This window comes from Astatotilapia calliptera, chromosome 3 (genome assembly GCF_964374335.1).
Source record: "Astatotilapia calliptera chromosome 3, fAstCal68.1, whole genome shotgun sequence".
In the NCBI taxonomy this organism is placed as follows: Eukaryota; Metazoa; Chordata; class Actinopteri; order Cichliformes; family Cichlidae; genus Astatotilapia; species Astatotilapia calliptera.
The window spans coordinates 39377804-39401337 of NC_137424.1; the positions used below are offsets into that span (position 1 = coordinate 39377804).

At 41.0% G+C, this 23534-nt stretch overlaps 2 protein-coding genes and 1 non-coding gene across 3 annotated transcripts; all 3 read right to left on the reverse strand.

Annotated features, from left to right (window-relative positions):
• Positions 1-1187: 1187 nt before the first annotated feature.
• LOC113012274 (N-acyl-aromatic-L-amino acid amidohydrolase (carboxylate-forming) B-like) lies at positions 1188-4222 on the reverse strand. Its single transcript, XM_026152380.2, has 7 exons — positions 4091-4222; positions 3478-3776; positions 3194-3389; positions 3023-3116; positions 2828-2935; positions 2626-2738; positions 1188-1493 (listed from the first exon to the last, which is right to left on the reverse strand). Exons 2-7 carry the CDS (start codon positions 3735-3737, stop codon positions 1248-1250), a joined length of 1017 nt encoding a protein of 338 aa, XP_026008165.1. The 5' UTR covers positions 3738-3776; positions 4091-4222; the 3' UTR covers positions 1188-1247.
• Positions 4223-7166: 2944 nt separating this feature from the next.
• On the reverse strand, positions 7167-19934 carry LOC113018687 (oxysterol-binding protein 1-like). Its single transcript, XM_026161989.2, has 17 exons — positions 19611-19934; positions 18204-18376; positions 17893-18101; positions 16635-16797; positions 16278-16389; positions 15954-16137; positions 14667-14784; positions 14213-14270; positions 13855-14019; positions 12205-12450; positions 11552-11672; positions 11221-11324; positions 9699-9794; positions 9342-9529; positions 8920-9155; positions 8758-8796; positions 7167-8580 (listed from the first exon to the last, which is right to left on the reverse strand). Exons 2-17 carry the CDS (start codon positions 18338-18340, stop codon positions 8438-8440), a joined length of 2319 nt encoding a protein of 772 aa, XP_026017774.1. The 5' UTR covers positions 18341-18376; positions 19611-19934; the 3' UTR covers positions 7167-8437.
• A 351-nt stretch (positions 19935-20285) lies between these two features.
• On the reverse strand, positions 20286-20373 carry trnar-ucu (transfer RNA arginine (anticodon UCU)). Its single transcript is given in 2 exon segments — positions 20286-20321; positions 20337-20373. It is a non-coding gene; the product is annotated as a tRNA-Arg (tRNA).
• Between the last annotated feature and the right edge of the window lie 3161 nt (positions 20374-23534).

Consider the following 23534-nt stretch of genomic DNA (forward strand, 5'->3'; position numbering starts at 1 on the left):
TCAAAGTAATTATAACATTGCAAATTATAATTATATTTTGCTTTATACCTGTTTTTTGGGGCAAACAAAATACCCAGCCTATTTTATGTCACAGTGAATTATAGATTTGCCATGCTAACCGTGGCAGCTAACAATATCAATAGTCAAATGTCCATAGCTCCACAGAGTATGGTTCAGTCTGTTGATTTGTTTTACTTTTTAAAACAAAATGTCAAATGGTCTGAAAACTATAATGACATAGCATGGTCACAGTGTCCATCTTTTATATACAGTTTGTGGTTGTACAGCATGTCACGATAGACGGGGAACAGAGCAGAGCCATTTTGAAAGTGGACCTATTGTACACATTTCAGCTTGTAGTAGCCATCTGTAAAAGAATATCTTGGCATGATTCACAGTTGAAACTAATCCTTATTTATTTAGTTCATCCACTTTCAGCTACTGGGCACACCCCGAGTATAACAAAAACGCACATGCTTTTTGTCAGCTGGGCCAGTTGTTTCGTAATGGGTTTTTTTTTTACGTAGCTTCTTTGGAACAGACTGAAAGAATTTGGCCTCGGGAAGAACAAAAGAACAAAGGCAGTGACACTGATTACTGTCATTGCAGTATGTTCCCATGATTTCAGGGGAACATACTTTGCATACATTTCCGTAATTGTTTCACTCAAGTTATATTTACTCATTTAGAATTTATGCTAGTTTTTAGGTTCAGATTGTGGTATAATTTTACCCAGTGTACTTTTTTTGATCATATTTATCATCTTGTCACGGATTTTGTAGAAAAGGAGGCAAATACAGTAGTGCTCATTCACTAATTTGTTTTGCTGACCGCTTACATTCAAAAAGTAATTTTCTTGTGAATTGGTTTTTAATCTGGTGTTTATGTTGTTTATTTGATCTATATATGTTCCTCAGTTGACTTATTAATTTCAAGGAACCTGAAACAGTACAGTGACTGTACTTTAAAGGTCATGTTATTACAAGCTTCTTTGCACTTCATTTTGAACATATCCTGATCATCGCTGTAGTAATCGGTAGTGAATTTCTATTTTTTTAATTTAAATATTTAAAATAATTAAATTGCCTATGAATTCATGCCATCTGTTTTTACACATTCAATTCTTACTAGAAACTTAATTCTTGAATGCACAGTGGCATGTCTGTGAAAGATAACGCATGCCATCATTTCAATGAAAGCTTTTGTAAAAATTTAATTCAGCCATCACTCTCGTGTTGGAAACGTCTTCACTCCTCTTCTTCTGATGCAAATCCCTGCTCATTAGCTTGTTGCTCCTGCTCCGTCTGCACCCGGATTGCAGGAATCGTGATGCGCCTCTTTCTTGCCAGGGAGAGAGCGATGCCCTTCTCGTAGTAAGCGCATTCGTTGATGAAGAAAGGATAGAGAGGTTCAGTGCCTTTATACCTCACTGTTTCTCCTGAGAACGTCTGGAACAGGGGGTCTTCAGGGTGGAGCAGGCAGAAGTCTCGGTCCTGTGAGGACAAGCAGATGGTTTAGGTGCTGAGCAACACCTGTCGGATTTAACAGGATTAACCATAAATACATAAAAGTGCCATAACAAAGCTCCAGTGGCTTAAAGTGCAATATCATTAAGTGATGCTAGGTGCTTATTTTTAAATGCAAATAAAAAATCATATGTCATATGTCAGGAGCTAAATTTAAGAAGTGCAGAACAGTTTAAAAATACAATATACCAGACTGATAGTTATGCAACCATCCTATTCTCAGTAAACATCTCTACCAAAGCCTCCTCAGGTTGGTTGTGTTGACAAATTTAACGAAACTCCCAGACATTTCCAGCACATTTTTATTTTTACTTCAGCTTTTTTCTTATTTCAGTTTTCACTAAAGTTTCCTCAGTTGACTAAAGCTTAAAGCAGTTTAATCTATGTCGTCCACATTACACATTTCCCTTAAAAACCACAGTGTAAAGTATAATGGATAAAGACATTTATTTATTGCGTCTGCCTGTACAGCTGCTTCTGACATTTAGCGGTGTTAATCTTAAATAAATTGAACTGACTTGTTGTTTTTTTACTATCGAGGTTGGCATTGACCCAGTCAGCCTGCCTTTTAGCCACATGAATTAACTTAAAGGTGTTAATTTTTAATCCGGTCACCTTTGGCCATCCTTTTCCGTTTGGATTCCAAATAGGTGAAACAAAGATTTCAACTTAACACAAACCCTTGACAGGTATCATCTCTGGGACAAAGCTCCTTTAATAAAAAAAGGCCTCACCTTGTGTTGTAATTGTTTATACTTTACAGTAAAAGAAAACGCACACTGACTGAATGAATCACTTCTGGACAGCAGGTGTGGCGACAGGCTAAATATAAAACTTGATTCATTCTTGCACAAACAGCTTTTGAGTTCAGACTGTGATTATTTTTCTTGGGACAAAGGGCCTTTCTTCTTCTTCTTTGTTTGTGTTTTGTACATGTCTCGTACTTTATTGTTATAAAGTTTGTTTCTGATGTCATGTGCGCCTCTTCATACTTTACAGCCTCCCTGGTTATGTCTAACTTACATAATTGCTTGGCAGTAATTCAGTGTTTTGTTCCGAGGAGTTTTTTGCTTTTAAGTGAAGGTATCTCAGGCCGTACCTGGAGACAAGGATGAATGGCTGCTGTGATATTGCGGGTCTCGCTGTCTCTCGGGTAGTCGATGTGTTTAACCATGGTGAACACGTCCACAAATCCTCCCTCAAACACATTACCTGGTAATAAACAGAGAAGGTGGTTGAAACTGAGAGCCTCAAAGATGCATTGTTTCAGCTCAGCCCGTAATATGTCTATAAAAATGTACCTGAGTTAAAGAGGCGGACCCAGTCAAGCATGTGCTGGACACCCACTTTCATTGCTGTATAGATGTTTGACCTCACCACGCCGTGAGGCTGAGGGCCGATCTCCATGGCTGCAGATCAAGGATTTAAATTGAGAGTTATCACGCACTAATGCCACTTTTGACTAGACTAGATTTATAAAAGCTGTAAAAACTTACCAAAGCCATGTTTTCCCAGTGAATCAAGGGAATAGGACTCTTTGTTGGACACATCAAAATGTAGGAATCTCATTGGTGTATCTGGCATCTCCCTCTAAAAAAACTCAAATTTTAGCTCACAAACATGCAGGGCGCAAAGATTTCACTAAACTAAGAAGCTGGTTTACTCACTTGCAGGTGTCTAAATATGTGCAGGCAGATCCAGTCACAGTCAGAGTATCCGATGAAGCACAGGCCCATGTTGGCAGTGGTGTTGTGGAGGTCGCAGACCAGATCCACTGCCTCCGGACTGCCCTTGGGTCCTAGCAGGGCGTTCAGCTCTCGGGACCTGATGATCTCATAGGGGGCCATGTCTGAGAAGGGACCACTGCGGGATAAAGAAAAATACAAAATAGCAGCACGCTCTTTGATTTTACAACTGACACCATGAGTGTTATCTCTGATTGTTGCCTTACTTGAGGGTGGCGTGGGTAAAGCAGCGGTTCAGATCAGTGTCTACGTATCGGCGACAATGCTGCATTGCCCGCGGGTTTGACAGCACCAGCAGCACCAACGCAGGCTTCGAGTCCTCCTCTTGCTCTTTCTTCATAACTTCTCTCTGCAGTTTCAGCAGCTCTCGCACCAAATACACACCGGACAGCTCATTGCCATGGGTACCTCCACACACGGCGACCCGGGGCAACCTTGGCAAAGGCACCATCTGGTCTACCTCCATCTGACTGAGAGCTGAGAGACTTTCCTGACTTATTGAACACTGTAAAGGGACAATTCCAGCTTAAAGGCACTGTACTGTAAATCAGCACTGAGATGCAAGACTCTTAAGGAGAAGCTTGATGTAAATCAGGGTGAACTGCCAGCTCAATATTCACAAATTATAGATGAATGAACGACAAGGAATAACACTGTACATTTTACCCAGTCTACCCCTCGCTGTTACCTTTCTCTTCCCTCTCCCCCTGCCGTTTACCCTCTTCCACCCTCTCCCAGGCTTTCATGCATTTTCACTGATTCAGCATTCCCATCCCTCCCTCTGTTCAGGCAGTTGCTGCCTGTTATACAAACTCTCACCGTTTCTCAACCACCTCCTGTCCACTGCACTGCACTGTACCACACTGTGTGGTAGGAAAGGGTGTGTCCCGAGTGTGATGGAGTGTGTCGGTCGCTTCCTGTAGTCACAGCATCAGTCAGGTTAGATGAGCTGAAAAGCCCCTCCCCAGCTTTCCCCGTATTCCCTGTTTCTCTTTGCCCCGTGTATAGGATGGTAGGTTCCAGTCTGCCTTTCAAAAAAAAAAAAACTGGCTAAAAATAAATCTGCTGGCATGACACAGCAAAGAGAGGTGCCTGTGATGTGTACAATAGAAGAAGCAACTCCTTTGGAAGCAAGCAGGAGATTTAAAGGGAACACACAGGGAGGCGGACTATTTATAGACAAGTACATATAAGAAGTCAAATAGATTTTCTATTATCGTCAGGTGACTTTTCAAATACATATTTTCTGTATTTCTTTCTATTTTGTAATAGTTTTTACTAATTGTAAAAGTAGCTCAATCAGAACTGCGCTTCAAAGTGTTTCGATCAATCAAATGGGAAGGGACAGATAATTGTCACGCTATAAATGTAATGGATAAATTTAAAGAAAAGACCTTTTGTTGGTGAAAGGTGATGAAAAGTGTAAGAAGTGTACATGAAAACTCCAAAAGCAGGAAAAGCCCCACAGGAGGCTTGTTTTTACCCCCTCTCACCAGCGCTACTATGAAAATATACCAGTTTTGTTAAGTGGTTCATTTAGTTTATTTTCTCAGAGGGCATTTAAAGTCCAGTAACACACATCCATTCTGAGGCAGGAAACGCCATCCTGTGGCTCATTTTGTGGTGAGTAGCACCCTCTAGTGGACAAACTATATAACAGCATGCCTGTACAAAGCACAATTTTTCCATTCAAACATGATATTTATCAGATAATATACTCAGTGTTGACCTGTGAAATACACTAATCTGCTCCTATGACTTTAATTTTGAACCTTTACGTGTAATTTGCGTTGCCATTGTGTAGTATACATTGTGACTGAAATCCAGACTTTGAGCTTTAATTCAAGGGGTTTAGCAAAGTTTTCTTGTTTAGGAATTACAGCCTTACATATAAAACACAAAACGTTATATAGTAACCTGGTCAACCGACTGGCCAGCGATTTCATGGCCCAATGAAGTCTATTCCTGTATTATTTCTTTACAAATTAAACACATAAAAGATTTGGAGCTAAGTCCAAGTATTGAACTAGTGCTGGGTAGCTGTTCACTGGAACTTTAAATACACTGAACAAAAATATAAACGCAACACTTTTGTTACTGCTCCCATTCCCCATGGGATGGACGTAGAGACCTAAAATTCATTCCAGATACACAATATAACCATCCCTCCCAAACAGTGGTCACAAATCAGTCCAAATGTGTGGTAGTGGGCACATCTGCTATATTGAGATAATCCATCCCACCTCACAGGTGTGCCACATCAGGATGCTGATCTGACATCATGAGTAGCGCACAGGTGTACCTCAGACTGCCCACAACAAAAGGCCACCCTGGAATGTGCAGTTTTGTCTCACAGCAAAATGCCACAGATGCCACAAGCAATGAGGGAGCGTGCAATTGGCATGCTGACAGCAGGAATGTCAACCAGATCTGTCGCCCGTGCATTGAATGTTCATTTCTCAACCATAAGCCGTCTCCACAGGCGTTTCAGAGAATATGGCAGCACATCCAACCGGCCTCACAACCGCAGACCTCGTGTAACCACACCAGCCCAGGACCTCCACATCCAGCAGGTTCACCTCCAAGATCGTCTGAGACCAGCCACCCAGACAGCTGCTGGAACAATTGGTTTGCACAACCAAACAATTTCTGCACAAACTGTCAGAAACCGTCTCAGGGACGCTCAACTGCATGCCCGTCGTCCTCATCGGGGTCTTGACCTGACTCCAGCTCGTCGCCGTAACAGACTTGTGTGGGCAAATGCTCACATTCGATGGCGTCTGGCACGTTGGAGAGGTGTGCGCTTCACGGATGAATCATGGTTCACATTGTTCAGGGCAGATGGCAGCTGAGAATGTCCCAGTTCTTGCATGGCCAGCATACTCACCGGACATGTCACCCATTGAGCATGTTCGGGATGTGCTTGACCGGCGTATACGACAGCGTGTACCAGTTCCCACGAATATCCAACAACCTCGCACAGCCATTGAAGTGGAGTGGACCAACATTCCACAGGCCACAATTGACAATCTGATAGACTCCATGCGACGATGTGTTGCACTGCATGAGGCAAATGGTGGTCACACCAGATACTGACCGGTTCTGGGTCCCCAGACCCCCAATAGTGCAAAAAACTGCACATTCCAGGGTGGCCTTTTGTTGTGGGCAGTCTGAGGTACACCTGTGCACTACTCATGATGTCAGATCAGCATCCTGATGTGGCACACCTGTGAGGTGGGATGGATTATCTCAATATGGCAGATGTGCCCACTACCACACATTTGGACTGATTTGTGACCACTGTTTGGGAGGGATGGTTATATTGTGTATCTGGAATGAATTTTAGGTCTCTACGTCCATCCCATGGGGAATGGGAGCAGTAACAAAGGTGTTGCGTTTATATTTTTGTTCAGTGTAGAAAGTTCAAAGAGATGCAAGTGGAAGAAGCGTCATTGGACTGAAAAACCCGAATAAACAAAAACACCTTCAGGATCAGCCAAAGCTTACACTGTGCACTTCAGTCACTTCCCCTTTCATTTAAAACCCACTGTGATAATGTACATTTAAAAATTACCAAAAAAAAATTAAACTATGTATCAATGTGTTTTAAAAACTAATTTAGTGAACCTTAAGAATGAAAACCTGGAAATGCAGATTAAAGAAAAACAGTATAACAGGTGCTGTTTGACATTAGAGCATTTATTTCAGTTTTTCTCTTTGTTAATACAAAATACTGAACAATGCCACGTCCCTCGCCCATCTGAGTCAAGTACTGAAACTCCCTTTTTTTGGAAAATGAAGCCTACCAATATTATGAGGAACCAAAAATACAAGGGAAAAAAAAGTCTACCTTACTACTACAATATGAATTTCTATACATTTATAAAATCAGTTATTTGCAATGATTTTCAATTCTTTATTCTTCACTTTTTAAGTACACTTACAATCAAAATTATGAAATGCACGCACACACACACACGCACACACACATACATATATCCTGTGTTTTTGGTGTCAACATGTAGTTGCATATGTATGAACATGTTTTTTTTTTTTTTATGTTTTCTTCACTCATTTGTCTGTTTTACAGTCAATACAAGAGCACAGCAAGTATCCTGCACTATTTAAAACCATTTTTTTGTTTTGTTTTTTGTTTTGTTTTTTTTACAGTAAATTTGGTTACCGTTCACTTGATTAACAAAAATGTCAAAATATTATTCCAGCATTGTGGGGAAAAAAAAGGGGGTAGTTTTATTATTTATTATTAAGGTAAACAGTTATATGAGACAATTTGCAACAACAAGTGCAGGTTCTTCATTTCTAAGCCAAAGAAAGGTTTTGTTTTTTTTTAGGCCTTGCCACACTACAATTTTCACTGTCATACTTCCCACTAGGCCTTGGTAAAGAAAAATAACCTAATTATAAACGTGATAGTGTGAAAGGTCATCTTTTTTTAAAGCACACTGCACAGTGGCCCTGTTGTAAAGTGATGGAAGAGCAGATAAGCAGTCATACATACGAGCACGCTACAACTTTCACTTCATTACGTTAAGACACTAAATCAGAGATTAACAAAAGAAAACTTGCTAATGTCTTGAAGGCCACCAGTTGACAGTTTAATGAAAATTACTTTTAATCATACCTGTATATAAATGTATATATTAATCAGGTTTTATCCCCCCCCCCCCCCTTTATTTTTTTTCTAGAGTTATTACCAAAGCAGATAATGCTATGGGTGACAACAGGAAAAACAAGAAACAAAAAATAAAACCCGAATCACCTCAATCAAACACTCTTGATCTGAAAAGACTGAGCAAACTTGATTTGGAAGCACTGCTCGTTTCACATCCTCCCACTCATGCTCAGCGGGACAAAAGAAAAAACAAACAAAAAAAAAAACTCAAAAAAAAAAAAACAAAACACAAAAGCACCCAAACAGCAAAGAAATTTTCATTCCAGTCCTCTCAGATATGTGACAGCAACGAGGGGGAAACCAAATATGGGACGAGGGAGAGAAAACCCTGCTCTCCCTGTGGATCAGACAGCAGTGACCGTCCTGGAGATCTCTTAGAACAGAGAGCAACTGGAGGGGAGCAGCCGTCAGAGAAGGGGAACAGCAGGCCTTTGATGGTGTCTCTTCACGGCACTTTGCAGTCAATGCCAAGATCAAAAGATGTTGGGACAGCTCTCCCAGCTCCCGCGCTCCTTAGCTTCCCAGTAGCCTCCCTTATAGATGTGAATCTCCTCACCTGTGATTGGGTCCTCGCAGCGCTCGAACCAAAGTGCAAGATAGCTGTCATGAGGTGCGCCTGAAAGAGAGGGAAGGACAGAGGGGGGGAAAGAAAAAAAAAAAAAAAAAAAGATCCCCAGAAAGTTAATGAGCTGCTCACTAGAGCAACATGAATTTAAACATGAAATGGAGACAGTTTAATCGATTTTTATCTAAAAAAGAAAAGAAAAGAAAGAAAAAAAAAAGGAATACTTGCCTTTCAAGGAGGGATCGGTAACCGAGTCCTCATCGACAGCTTTGGAAGACAAAAGGGGATCACAGAGAATCGTTTTACCCCTTTGTTCCATGATTTTCCCCATGCAGAGAGGAGAGGAGTACGGTAAAGAAAAAGTGAAGCACAAACAAGTTCGATTCTAACCTTCTTCTGATTGACTCGAGGTGCGTTGGCTTGCGGCCTCCCTCTCTCTCTCACGGCGGGCGGTGCGCTGCTTCTCCTCCAGCCGCTGCTTCTCAGCATTGGCCTCGTCCCAGCGACCTTCCTCCATTAAGCGCTGGTCAGGCCGCCGTCGGCTGTCTGTGGGAGCCACGCCCTCTTCAGGCTCGTTCAGGGTCAAGGCCAAGGCAGTAAAGTAGTACATGGTTTCTGCTCCATCGCTGAGGAGGATGACGGAGCACAGCACAGCAGCGCTTTCAGTCACACAAAACTACACCCTGATACTGGCATTGATGCCATCCATGTTTAGGTCTAATGTTTATTTCTGCTTCAGAAAGCTATGTGCGCACCTCTAAATCGTAACTAATGCAGCACAGCCCGGTTTTACTTTTTAGAACAGCACTTACGGTAAAGGGTTTCTTCTCCACAACTCTCTGGCTTTAAGGGTCTGATAGACTGTCTTCTGTTTGCCCTCAGTGCCGTTCTCGCCTCCTCGGCTGCTCTGCATCACCTTGGAGAACTCCATCTTCTCGTCCCATGTGCCCGACAGCACGTAGTGTGCCTTTCCATCTTTATCCATTACCACACCTGTAACCTAAAAACAGAAGAGAGGGGAGGTTACCACAATACCACAATATACCGCCTGTATATTAAAATTTGTCTGTTGGTTCAAACTTGATGCACCTACTGTGTGTGAGTTTTCTTTCATAGCAAGTCAGAGAAAAACAGACTACATTTATTCAGGTCTTCTGCATCTTTCTCACCTTTCTGGCTACATCTCTGGAGAAGTAGCTGTAAGGAGCAAACTTTAAGTGGCAGCGGTCTCCGGTGGTGTGGTTTACTACGTCTATCTCACCAGACTGGAAGGGAAACACAGGGATACACAGTGAGGAGGGGAAAAAAAAAAAAAAAAAAAAAAAATCACAAGTGGGGATGATATCGACTAGATAAAAATTTTACTTCACACTCAAGTTAAAATGCTGCAACGCAATGCTCTTACTCTACTTTTTATCTGTAGAGTAAAAATTAGAACTGGAAGCAAAGAAATGGGGTATTTTAATGCTATGTGATGGCAACCAGCCATGGCAAATTCATTTATATAGCACATTTCATTACATGTGAACTCTTTGCGATTAACCAATAAAAAAAACAAATCAGACTTTGCAAAGGAATAAAATACACTGTAACACATACAAACACACAGAGTAAAATCCCGAGTCTGTCTGTGAAGGCAGGCATAGTTGCAACTGACCTTTAGGTCAGCAGGCAGCTTGTTTCAAAGAACAGGCGAGCACTAACAGAAAGCTCCCTTAGCACACTCGAATCTAAATCTGAGAGGAGTGAGAAGAGCTGCCCCTGATGACCTGAGAGGTTTGACCTTGTTATAGACACTAAGTCAGAGGTGTACCGGGAGGCCTAAAGACAGAAAGCTATATTAACAAAAAGAAGGACTAAAAGGTAATTCTGTACTGAACTGTAAGTGAACTAAGTGACCGCAGTACAGATTCCTGGGTTGCTTGTTGTGTTTTAGAAAACTAGTCTCTGACAACAAATATCTTCAACACCTCTCTGTTAAATTACAAAAGTTTTTAGACATCCAGTCTAATCAATCATTAGTGTGCATAAGAATGATATTTCGATTCTTTAAGATGGGACCAAGCAGGAATACGTAAAGGTTAAAGAGTAATGGACCAAGGACAGAGCCCTGAGGAACCCCAGATGCTACCAAGTGAAACTTGAAAACTTCTAAATTTTAGATATGAGAACCAATCGAGAACCTGACCTGTTAAAGTGAGTTAAAGCTGTTAAACAAACTGCCAAATAAATGGGAGGGCAGTAGTGGGAAGGGCACCCTGCGTAAAAATCTGCACAGAATGAGTTATGCAGATCTCTGATGACTAACATGTACACGTGTACGTGCAGGAGATCAGATAAGTGTACGGATGTGCTGAAGTACACCCTTTCAAAAGTTTTCTTTGTGCGTTTTCTTTTTGGTATCCACCCTGCATATTAATGTCATTGTGAATCACTGAAGTGATTAAAGGCGTCAGTAACTCTAACAAAGAAGTGACATTTGAATAATGTTACTAGCATGAGAACTTGTTATTGTCTCTCCATAAAAGACATCATGTCAATCATATCGTGGCAAAGCTGGTTGTAAAAGATAAACCCATGTTTATTTTTCCTTGTTAGGAGCGTCATAACAGATCCTTTCTTGCTCTTCATTCCTGCCTCCTCTGCAGATCAGGCCCTGTGGCCCTGCAACGACGTGTCCGAGCGTCTCACCTGATCGATCCAAAGTTTTCCGACAATGATGTTGTGCACCGTGGTGTTAACTTTCTTCCATGTGTAGTGATTATTGCTCTTCTCAAAGACTGCATGAATTGTGCCTGTGACGAAGAAAAGAAATATGAAACAAACTAAAAAAAAAAACAAAAAGCAAAGCAAAACCTTTGTTCATTAGTAATTACCGTTTTATGGTTCAACTAAAGAAAGGTGTGGGCTGGTACACTCTTTAGTCACTTATAAATTCTGATGATAGTTGTGTGTACATCTTTTGTCCTTGACACTATGGAAGAATGGTATGCTTTGTTTTCTAACCTAGCTTGCCTCTTACCCAAAGGCATAATGGAGAGGTATTTCCCCCTGAACTTGCTCGCAACTGTGATTTCTTGTCTCAACGTCCAGCCACGATCAGAGATAGCATGATGTGCAGCAGCAGGTGGGTGGTGACTCACCTGGAAAGAGAAAATGTTTTTCTGATGCAACAAAACATCAAGTCCTATTCTTCGTGAGTCTGAGTCATCCCCAATAGATGTGACTCACATTTAGTCTCATAAATCTGACATGTGACATGACAGCTTTTACACACACACACACACACACACACACACACACACACACACACCCTCCATTTGATTTCCTCCTCTACAAATAATCTATTCAGGATCAACCAGTAACTTTAGATTGTTTTAGGTTGGTGTATTTTATGACAAGAAGGGGCAGAAATATGACACTTTTTGATTTTTTTTTTTTAAAAAGTCGCCACTTCATGTCTCCATATTAAAAAAAAAAATAATAATAATAATAATTCTGGTTCCCTGCCAGCATGTTCAACCCCAACTGCGCAGAAAAAGGAAGCAAGATTCTCTCTTAATGCCAAGTCAGTGGGATTTTTTTTAATTCCTCCTTTCTGACATTCAATCTCTCTCTTGGGTTACAGTTCTCGGTTGGAAAACTTCCATTCTCTTGGTTTTTTTCCTCCCTCACCTGCTCACATAGAGAGCGGTAGCCACTTTCTCTCTTGCGGTCCAGCTCATACGTTTCTCCCAGCAGAGGGTTGAAAGGCTTTCCCGTGCGGTAGACTGTGGTGGAGTAGGCAGACACTGCGAAGGCGGCCACGTAGCACATCTGCTCCAAAGAGTTCTGACACTTTGCGGCCTTATCCAGCAACTCGTGGTACTCGAGGTCCTCAGACAACCGCTGCAGCATGGAGATGGGCTCATTGAAATTAACCTAGAAAGCAAAATGTTTGAAATTTACTTTTATATTTGTGTTATGTATTAATTCCAGCAACAAATCTCACACATGGCTAAGACGTGGATCTGAACCTGATTCAAAAAGCTAGACTGGGTAGAAGTGACCACAGGCTGATCTGTTCAATTCGGTTCTATACTGTCCTGTGTGCATCTGCAGCAGTGCACTGCTTCCTTCTGGGAGAGCTTTGTTAGCACAGAGGAAGCTAATAGCAAAGAGTCAGCAGTTTTTGAGCAATTTCACACTTGCTGCAGTAGTTTGTGACTTAACCACAAACTGTGGTCAGGTTTGTGTTCCCTCTTCACTTCTTGGAAAGTTTTTATTACGCTTTCGGTGACCTTAAGAGTTGTTGTCAGCATATGCATCTGTCTCCACTCTGCTACACTCAATGTGAGCGAGGCCCATCACACACACACTGACACTTGCTATGTAGTGTCACTTCAGTAAAAGTATATATGTGTAGATTGTTAGATAGGTACAGGTATGGTTTGGGTAACGTCTTCTGTTTGGAAAGACCAAATAGAAAAGCTTTTAACAGAAAACCTGTATTGCCAGTTTCTGAAAATCTGCTAATTTAGCCTTTTGCTTAAGCAAAGCCCAAGCCATTTTCTAAACCACAACCATAGATGGGTCAGCAGTGACCTGGCGGGTAGTGTTGCTAAGCTACAGGAAGTCGACATGTGTCAATGTCAAAGTATCTCTGTAATGTGGCAGAGACAAAACTCTTTATTGTTAGAGTGGGGGCAGGGCGACACAATGGCAGTGATAAGTTGACAGAACAAAGCCAAATCAAACACGTGACCATTTATCTCAGCAGTGATCAGTCTGACAAATCAGTTTGTCTGGACTCCTATAAAAAGCCGTGATGGTAGCTCATTTTAGACAACTCTGCTGACCCACATCCTACAAGTGACCTACAGTCGATTTCACAAATAAACAAAATCTGGGCAGATTTGCCGATAAACATCTTCAAAAGCTCTCGCAGAATGCTGACAACCCTTACAGCGGAAAAAGGACAGGGATCAGTATCTACGCTCCAATTTCGTCACACTGAACTGACTGCTGCCACATTCTGAAGGCACTGCGGTGGCATTTAATGATGAGCTTATCATAGATTTTGTATTTTTACTGTAAACGCACACAAACCATATTTCCAATGTGGTTTTAACTTGGGGTAGGAGGGGTGTTAAAAGGCACCCAAATCTTTCATTAATTGAATATTATGAGTAAGACACAAATATTTTAACACTCAAACTCTTTGAGTCTGACTGTCCAAAATGAAGCTGATCAGACGTCTTTTTCAACAGGTGAACAACGAAGCACACATGGAAGAACAACAAGCTTTCAGTAACTCTGACTGGACGTTCAGTAAGAAATCCTTACAGGCATCGGGATCTTAGACAGCTCTTTGCCGATGCAGTTTTTCATGATGCTCCAAAGGTTGAGGGAGTAGTTTGGTTTGTCTGGGATGCGTGTCCGCCTCTTCTTTAAGGGTACCAGCTCCTGGGAGGGGGACTCCTGGTTCATCGCAAGAGGCTCCTCGTTAAGCTAAGAAGCAGAAACGTTTATCAATATAAAACGGAAATGTTTTTGATTTATTACCATAGCAACAAAATCATGTTTAAAGAATATCCATACAACACCCGTCCTACTGCAGCTTTTCATTCAGACTGTGTTATTTTAAAAGATGGGATACAGCATTATAATAAGATTTCAATGATTCGGACAGAATGAGGCCTACCGACTGATCATCTGCACACAATTCACTATTGAGGCCGCTGATATTACTGCTTGACCTTCTGTAAGAGATCAAAAAAAAGCAAATAGATTCTGTTAGTGACGTGAACGTTACTAGTTAATCAGGTATTTTCACATATGAGAAAAGAGAGGCTTAAAAAAAAAGACCTGATACACACACACACACACACACACACACACACACACACACACACACACACACACACACACACACACACACACACACACACACACACACACACACACACACACACACACACACCAATCTGTCATTACACAATTTGATTGACTTAAGATAAATACATACTGGAATGTGATACAAGGAAGTGGTCTAAATATATAAAAACAAAGACAAGCCACACACAAAGTCTTGGGGAAAACCCCCAATTAACTCCATCTGTCAATCTGTACCGACGGGTAAAGGGAAAGATACCGACTTGTGAAACTGGGGGTCCGCAGGTACAGTGATAAACTCGGGGGCTTCTTCCATGGCATCAAAGAACTCATTGTCATCATCCTCATCACTGGCCTCACCTTTTCCAGGCCCAGCAGCACCTTAACACAAACAAACATCTAAGTTTTCCCCTATACAGAAGCTTAAAGATGATTCTCCAGGTATCACAAAAACAATAAAACAACATGTAATATAGAGCAGGTGTGTCGAACTCCAGGCCCCGGGGGTCTGTGTCCTGCAGGTTTTAGATGTGTCCTTGATCCAACACAGCTGATTTTAATGACTAAATTACCTCCTCAACATGTCTTGAAGTTCTCCAGAAGTCTGGTAATGAACTGATCATTTGATTGAAGTTTTAGATCTCACCCAGGGTGAGATCTAAAACCTACAGGACGCCGGCCCTCAAGGCCTGGAGTTTGACACCTCTGATTCAGAGCATTTAAAGTGTTAAAACAAAAATTTAAAACAAACAAACAAAACAGGAAGTTGCAATTCCTCACATCTGGTTACATGGAATCAGAATCAGGTAATCACGGGTACTGCTACTTGTAAAACTTGACTTCACATTTACCTGATAATTGCCAAGGGGATTTCAAATGGGGGTTTAGTCAATAACGGAGTAATTAAAAAGTTTGATGAGACTGAAACTGATAATGTTCTTTTAGTTTCACATCTTGATTCTATTTTTCTTGCTAAGTGCTTGATCACAAGGACTCTCGTATGTCAGCCACAGAAAATCTTGGTCACCCAGGAGTTAGCATCTCCCTGGTTCCCCTGATAAAAAGCCAATGAAATTTTTCGCAGGCTCTTGGATTACCACTGAAAAATATCTCTGTGGGAAATGAGGTTTAATGAGTTTTGTTCAGAAATCGAAGTCGAATGCAAACAGTTGGTGGCCCCACATCTTTGATTTCGAAAGAGTTGTACGCCACATGTACCTGATAAGAGTTATAATAGTTTAGTATTTTATTTTCATTTCACTTTGACTTTTGGTTTTGAATTCAGTTTAATTTCATTTAGTTTTCAGAATCGATTTTCATATTTCAGTTTAGTTTTTGTTGTTTGAAAAATTAGTTTTAGTTTAGTTTTTATTATTTTCAGGGTTAGTTTACTCTTTTTACTTATTGTATGGAGGTCAGAAGTAAGATTTACAAAATAAGTGCTGGTATTACAATAAAAACTTTCTGAAAACATTAACTCACACTCTTGTAGAATGTCAATGGACATGTGCATCATCCTTCATTGTTATCTTGTCAGAATCACAACTTACCTTTATTGTCTGGACTAGCATTAGCCTGTGCGGCTCCTCTGAATGCTCGCTCGAGGTGATTGTGCTGTTTGGCCAGTTGCTCTAAAGTCTCCTCCAGCCGCACTCTCTGCTCCCGCTCAGCCTGCAGGGCCTTTTGCCATCGCTTGCTGTGAGTTTGTGCCAGCGTCAAGAAGTCTCGGCACGCCTGAGAAGCATAACATTGAAACACTTTTCAATGTGTTTCATTGAAAAGCTGCGCAGTAATACGTAGACAAGGTCTTCTCTGGTATATATACATTATATATTAAAAACTCAGAGATCAACACACAAGGATGTCAGACTTACATTGATCATGGCGTTAGAGGTGATGCGGAACAGAGTGGCTCTTTCTGTGACTTGGCGAATCTTATCCCCAGCCTCTCCAGTCAGACGTAAACCATCCAGTTCTGCTAATGACCTGAAAAAAATATGAACTTTGGATGTTTGGACAATATGTAGTCAATTTACACATCAATGATTTTATAACAGGACTCTTCTGCAAATGGTACAAAACATCTGAATATGGCACTGAATTACCAAACCTACAGAATTATAACTTCAAATTATAGCTCACATAGTAGACTAGTAGAGACATGAGGCATAAATGAGACTGTTGCCTGAAGATTAAAGCAAAGAGCAAGGCAAAATGGGTTTAAGTCTGACCTCTGGAGGGCAGAGCCATGCTTTGAGATCAGATCGTTGCAGGTGCTCAGATCCTCCACTTTGTTGCTCAGGGTTCTGAGAGCAGACTGGACTTCTGAATTTTGTGACCCACCACCTTGTGTGATGCGTGGTGACGATGAAGGGAAGTCATCGCCCGAGTCATCTGTTAGGAAATCAAACAAAAGGAAAGGAAAATTAAATAAATAAATAAATAAATAAATACACTTGCTAGCCACTTTCTAAGGTACACTGTTGAACTGCTTGTTAATATCAAATATCTAATCAGCCAATCACATGGCAGCAACTGAGTGCATTTAGGATTGGTCAATGCGACCTGCTGAAGTTCAAACTGTGCATCAGAAAGGGGAAGAAGTGTGATTTAAGAGACTCTTAAAGTGTCATGGCTGTTGAGAAGATATTCAGTGAGCAGCTGTTCTCTGGACAAAAAAATGCCTTTCTGATGTCAGAGGTCAGAGGACAGAGGACAGTCAGACTGCTTCATCTGACAGGAAAGCAACAGTAACTGAAATAACTACTCTTTACAAGCCAAGGTGTGCAGAAGAGCTTTTCTGAAGGAACAACACGTCCAACATCACATACAAATGGACTCCAGCAGCACAAGATCAGGCCGGGTGCAACTTCTGTCAGCTAAGAGCAGGAAACTGAGGCTCCAATTCACACTGGCTAATCAAAGATTGGGACAAACATTGACCTGATGAGACTTGATTTCTGCTGCAACATTCAATGTTTCAGGCCGCTGCTGGTGTTTTTACTAAAGGTCCCAGAGTGTGTCCACTCCATAGTACCAACTGAGCATCATTCAAACACCACAGTCTACTTGAGTATTGCTGCTGGCTATGTCCAGCTCTTTATGACCACAGTGTACCCATCTAGTACACTGCCTGGCAGGATAACACAGCATGTCACAAAGCTCAAAACATCTCAAACTGTTTTCTTGAACACGACAATGAGTTCGCTGTGTTCAAATGAACTCCAATCACCAGATCTCAAGCCAATAGAGCACCTTTAGGGTGTGGTTAAACATCATGAATGTGCAGCCAACAAATCTGCAGCAACTGTGTGATGCTATAATGAAAATACAGACTAAATTTTCTGAGGAATGTTTGCAGCACCTTGTTGAATCTTGTTGAAAGGAAAAGGGCGTCCAGCCCAGTAGACACAAGGTGTACCTAACAAAGTGGACATGCGTGTAAATATGTACAGAAGCACTAAATAATTCCCCTGAAGTCTGTTTTACCTGACTCTGCCTGCATGCGGACAGCCTTGGCTTTGGCCAGCTCCAGGGCAGTGATCCATCGCTGACGTTCCACCTCACAGCTGGCCTTGAGGTGATATGTTTGTGCCCCTCCATTGGAGATGACAAAGTTGCAGGCATCATCCACAGTGATAGTAGCTGTAGCCAAGTTGATGGTGCCCCGACACGTGTGACCCATCTCTGCCTGGGTCCTAATAATCAGAAGAGCCTCATTTGACTTTGGGAATAAAAAGTAACTAAAAAGAAAAGAGAAATATCCTTAAACTATACCAGTGTTCTACAGAAAGGTGTACCTGTAGTATGACAGCAGCCCATTGCTCAGCACAAACCACCTCCGCTGATAACCTTTGATATAATTTGTCCACTTGAACACCCATCCTTTGTATGTGTCTCCAGGAGGGGTGGGAGTGGGGGTCTTGGCTTCTGACATCACACCCCCTAAACTTAAGCTACAGACTGGAGGGACCTTGAGGGGGAAGATGGAAAGTTGTATCATTTACATAACAAGACTGGCTGATACAGTGATTCGGTGAATCAATTAGGAGCCAGTTCCTTGAATTCTCAGGTGTGACCATTCTCGGCGTTCCCCAGGCGAGGCTTTAATTTAACTGAAATTGCTTTTGCAATGTGGGTGCACTGGGTTTGGAACAATCTGGTTAAGGACTAAGGTTGCAAAAACAGCATCTTGCTTTAAATCACATGCTTTCATCCTGTTTTTTTAGGCCCGCATGTGAAGCCTTCTGGTTAAGATGTTTGCATTTCATTCACCTTCTGATTACCTTTCCCCCCCCCCCCTAGCTCTCAATGTCATTTGTCAACCTCTGCTTTCAAAGGTGCTATATAAATACAGTCTTAGTATTGTGACTTGTTTCATCAGCACAACAATGGACAGAACACTTTTTTTTTTTTTATAAAAAGTTCCACAAATGTAATTCACTGAGCTCTTACAAAGTAAATTTTAACAGTTGTTATATAACCTGAATATATAAAACACCTGAATATCTCTGGATTTTAAACCAATGGTCCAAATTTAATGTTAGTTTGAACTGTGTGAAGTCAAATTCACATTTTCTGACATTCTTAAACACAAACAATTTCACTTCTTTTCATTGACTACAACCCTACTTCCAAGCTGAAAGTCTTTAATATTGATTATTAATGAGTGTCAACACTGATCTTTGAGTGTGCAATGACAGGTCAAAGGTCGGCCGAGAGATCAATACATACCGACTAAAATTAATTATTATTTTCGCCTGATGAAGAGATTAATAAAAACTTTTAGTGTTATTTTGTCTTCTTACTGATAAATAGTCCAAATATTAACAGTTTTGAGTCAGATTTGAGTCTAATTCAGTCCAATTCTCTTTTAGGGAAAATTACTGTAATTTAAGGGGCAAACAGAACAACAACAGGTTTTAACAACAGTAACTGGATAAATAAATCAGATAAATCTGAACATACTGACGAACTTGACAACAGAGGTTAGCCTACATTAGCCCCAGTTAAGATAAATGACAGTGTCGGTAACAACAATTCATCGCTGATAGGAGCTTAAAGTGAATAAACTCAATCTGACACGATTGTTCCAAGTTATTTAGCTAGTGTCTGCATATTTAAAAAGCATTGCGAAGAAGAGCAAATGCTAAACATTGGCTTCATCACTAGCTAGCTTTCAAACTCGCCGATGGCTAAATGTTTACCTTGACGTGTCCAAAATGAAAGATCAGGCAACCAGCAGCCGGGTGAAGTCACTGCTAACTCTGATACCCATACGACACTGGCTAGCTGAGGAGGCTAACAAACCAACACAAGGCAGCTAATGGGGCAAACAAACAGACCGAAGACGTCGACGGCAACAACAGTGCAACTTTAAAACGAAGTGACAGCAACACGTTTTATTGCTGCCCCTCAATATTTGCGTGTATAAGGTTCATTCTACAGCTGCGTACACCCACAAATATCTATAGCTAGCTAGCTACATCTAACTAGCCTAATGTTAGCTCGCTGGTTACACCCGGTGCAGCAGTGCTGGGTCTCCGTGTGGAAACACGCAGCTATGGCTAACTACGTTTAGCATTAAGCCAAACTACACATCTTGACACATTTAATTCATTTATAAAGCAACAGTCGCTACACTGTTCACAGTTAAGGTAACTACGGTTAATACTTTATTCCACCAACAATGACTTTACATGTTAGTGTAACGCAACTGAGAGGAAAAAAATAGACATTTACCCGTGAGGCAATAAAACATTGCGATTTTTTAATAATTACAATCACTGTTTTGTAATCGCTTGACACTCGTGACATGTAGTGGTATGTAATACAGGTGACTATAAACATGGCCGAAGTTTTCCAGAAGAAGTACAAAAATGCGACTCCGGTGGGACTCGAACCCACAACCTTTGAATGTCTGCATCTATGCCTAGAAGTCCAATGCGCTATCCATTGCGCCACGGAGCCACCTGTTGCACATGTTGAACACTATGGTATTTATAGTGTAAATAGGTCGAACTCAGGGGTGATATTGTCAAAGGTTTTAGATTGTGATTTCTGGGGTTGTGAATATTGTAATATAGCGTACATTGTGTATAAATAATGTGAAACTGAGCCCTTACTTCAGAATTGAAACATCCTTTCAGACAATACCAAGCAATAAACGTTCATTTTCACCCTATCGTTTTAGAGAGGGCTTTCTTTTTTCATATTTTATCATGTTTTTAGATTTGTATGCCTTCTCTGCATGTGGGGAACCTAGGGAAACACCTGGGATTTTTAAAAAGAAAATGATCTCTGTGCGTCAATATGGTATATCAAACACTGGATGGCGCTACAATGCTGCATTAACCTGAATAACCCTCAAAAACCACCACAATTTCTGGTGACAATGAGAAGCCACTGGATTTTAACCAAATTTACTTTGACAAACACAAATAAAAATCTCTGTACTTTATTTGCAAATAATGACAAGATCTGTTAAATGCAATCTCTAATTCTACTAAAGTACGGCTTCACCAAAAGATAGATTCTGTTCATCTGGACGTAGCGTTTTCAGTGGGAGAAATGTTTCCTCACTCATCCAAGTGACTTCTTCAGTCTCAGCTGACTGCAGGTTTCCCCAATTTTATAAACAGTGCATTTGCACAATTACTGAAACTAGCACCACTGAAGGAACAGTGGGCTTGGAGGTCAGTTCCTTGATCATTAATATGCAGATTCTCATGACCATTGATCAACAACTACTGATCAAAGACCACTGATCAATGGCCATGAGTACCATTCACAGATTTGGGGAATGGCTGCAATCACAGCATTGGAAGATGGTGAAAGATGCCCGCCTCCTCGATTCAGAGATGGCTTTCCATTTTCACATAAATGCTCTCCTTGATTCCCCACTCAAACCAGCGTTCCTCCCTGTCCAGGATGTGTACATCCTCATCATTGAAAGAGTGTCCACTGGCCTGTAGGTGTAAATAGACTGCAGAGTCCTGGTCTGACAAGGTAGCTCTTCTGTGTTGTGATATTGGCTTCGCTAGAGGTTGTTTGGTTTCCCAGATAAATAAATCATGGCAATCCTCTTGGCACTTAATACTATATTACTCTGTTTGTGTCTGGGGCCCGATCCTTGGGCAATAGGCTCGGAGGTCAGCCCATTGTTCCTTCAGTGGGCTGGTTTCAGTCATTATGCAAATGTAGATTGGGGAAACCTGCAGTCAGCTGAGACTAAAGAAGTCACTTGGATGAGTGAGGAAACATTTCTCCCACTAAAAACTTTACATCCAGATGAACAGAATCAACCTTTTGGGGATTTACTTACCTGGATAATTGAGCGTGCATCAAGAAGATAAAATACCCCAACAATCAGATGAGTCGTTATCAGCAAGCACCTCCTGACAGGGGGAAGGAAAAACTCCCTTTTAACAGGAAGACACCTCTGGAAGAACCAGGCTGAGATAGGTGCAGCTCTTTGCCTGACTGGTTGGGGGTGAAAGGAGGGAGAATGGACAAGGACACGCTGTGAAGCCAGAGATGAATAATAACTAACGATTAAATTGAGAAATTGGTTTATAAACACATAATGAGTGAAAAAGGGTTAATGAAGAAGAAACAATGCATCATGCAGTGTAACTAAGGGAGGATTCAGGGTCACCAGGAAATTTCAAGACTGATCTTGAAAGCAGAGAGGGTGTCTGTCTCCAGACTAGGAGCTGGTTCCACAGAAGAGGGGCCTGAAAGCGAACACTTTACCTACCATTCTACTTTTAAATAGTGTAGGAATTACGAGTAAACCAGCACTCTGAGAGCAAAGTGCTCTGCTGGGGTGATATGGTACTATGAGGTCTTTGAGATGATATGAGGCCTGATTATTTAAGATTGTTTGGGGGCTTTAAAAAAAAATTTTTATTATTTCAACAATTTTAGAGTGCAATGTTTACAAATTAAAGCCATATTTTCAAATGCATTTTTAAAATACTTATTAAAACATATAAATTATTCCGTGTTTTTTTTTTAACTAATGGGCCCCGGGGTTGGACATGAATTCCTTTGGAGTGTCTACAGGAACGGCATCTGGCGTAAAACTCTGATAAATATGTGGAATTCGTTGTGGCAAACCTTTGTAATTAAGAGAACAGCCGAAAGTTTTGTGTTCGTTTGTTTGTGTAACAAGTCTGACCTGGCAGTTTGCTGCTTTTGCTGGATATGATGTTGTGCAAATGCAAAGGGTTCAGAGAGATTTGAATTCCTCTGATAAATGATAAAGTGGAACAGATGTTTACAGAAGAGGGAGATGGTGATTCTGTGGTGTTAAAGGAAGGGATGTCAAGTCTCACAGATGAGAGTGTGCCCCATTTGGATTCTTATGGGGACCAAGAACATGAGGTGGGTGTAGCCAACTTGGCTCGATAAGGAAGACTGCTGGACAGCATTCAAACCCATTTAAATGGCCACAATAGACTATAAATAAATAAAATTTCAAGTGTGTTCCCCTTTCAACTCATTGTCGGGTCAATAATCGATAATCTTGTTTGTGTTTTGCAGCTGTTGTTGTGCTGCTTCTGCTGTCCTTTTGTTGTTCTTTTGGTTGATTTGTAACTTTGTATTGGTTAGTCCGTCCAGCCGTAAGGGCTGTTATGAATGATTGAGAGTAAGTCTTGTAAGGACGAACTAACCTCTCTCTTTTTCTTTTTTTCCGTTTATTTGTTTGTGCCACTTCCTTTATAAACCCAGGTTGCAGGTCATAGCGCTGCTTCCCAGCTGTGCAGAGGTCCAAATTGTTTGCAGTGCATGCCCATAGGTAAATTGATTGCAGTATCTCTAGATTGGGTTTGCAGTGTAGCGCTATTTGCTCACACCTTTGGTGTGATAGGTCTCATGTGCAGCTTGGATGTTAGTAGAATGTGTTATAAGTCCTGTCTGGGAATGAGTGGGAAAATGTATATTTAATTGATGGAACAAATAAATCATGAATTTATTTCTTTGACATTTTATTCAACACCTTAGTGCTCCTTACATTTGTTTTAATTGACTTAAGACATTATACTTTAATTATACTCCAATAATCTTTTAAATATATCTTTCTGAATAATGTTCAGCTAAAAATACAAATAAAATAATATTAATAA

Excerpts from the sequence above, each read along its gene's own strand:
- LOC113012274 (XM_026152380.2), bottom strand. The coding sequence starts at position 3,737 with ATGGAGGTAGACCAGATGGTGCCTTTGCCAAGGTTGCCCCGGGTCGCC. Across the intron at positions 3,117-3,193 it reads ACATATTTAGACACCTGCAA|AGGGAGATGCCAGATACACC; the intron begins GTGAGTAAACCA and ends GAGTTTTTTTAG. Across the intron at positions 2,739-2,827 it reads GGTCCGCCTCTTTAACTCAG|GTAATGTGTTTGAGGGAGGA; the intron begins GTACATTTTTAT and ends GTTTATTACCAG.
- LOC113018687 (XM_026161989.2), bottom strand. The coding sequence starts at position 18,340 with ATGTCAGAAGCCAAGACCCCCACTCCCACCCCTCCTGGAGACACATAC. Across the intron at positions 11,325-11,551 it reads CCTCTCCATTATGCCTTTGG|GCACAATTCATGCAGTCTTT; the intron begins GTAAGAGGCAAG and ends TCTTCGTCACAG. Across the intron at positions 8,797-8,919 it reads CTCGAGTCAATCAGAAGAAG|CTGTCGATGAGGACTCGGTT; the intron begins GTTAGAATCGAA and ends TGTCTTCCAAAG.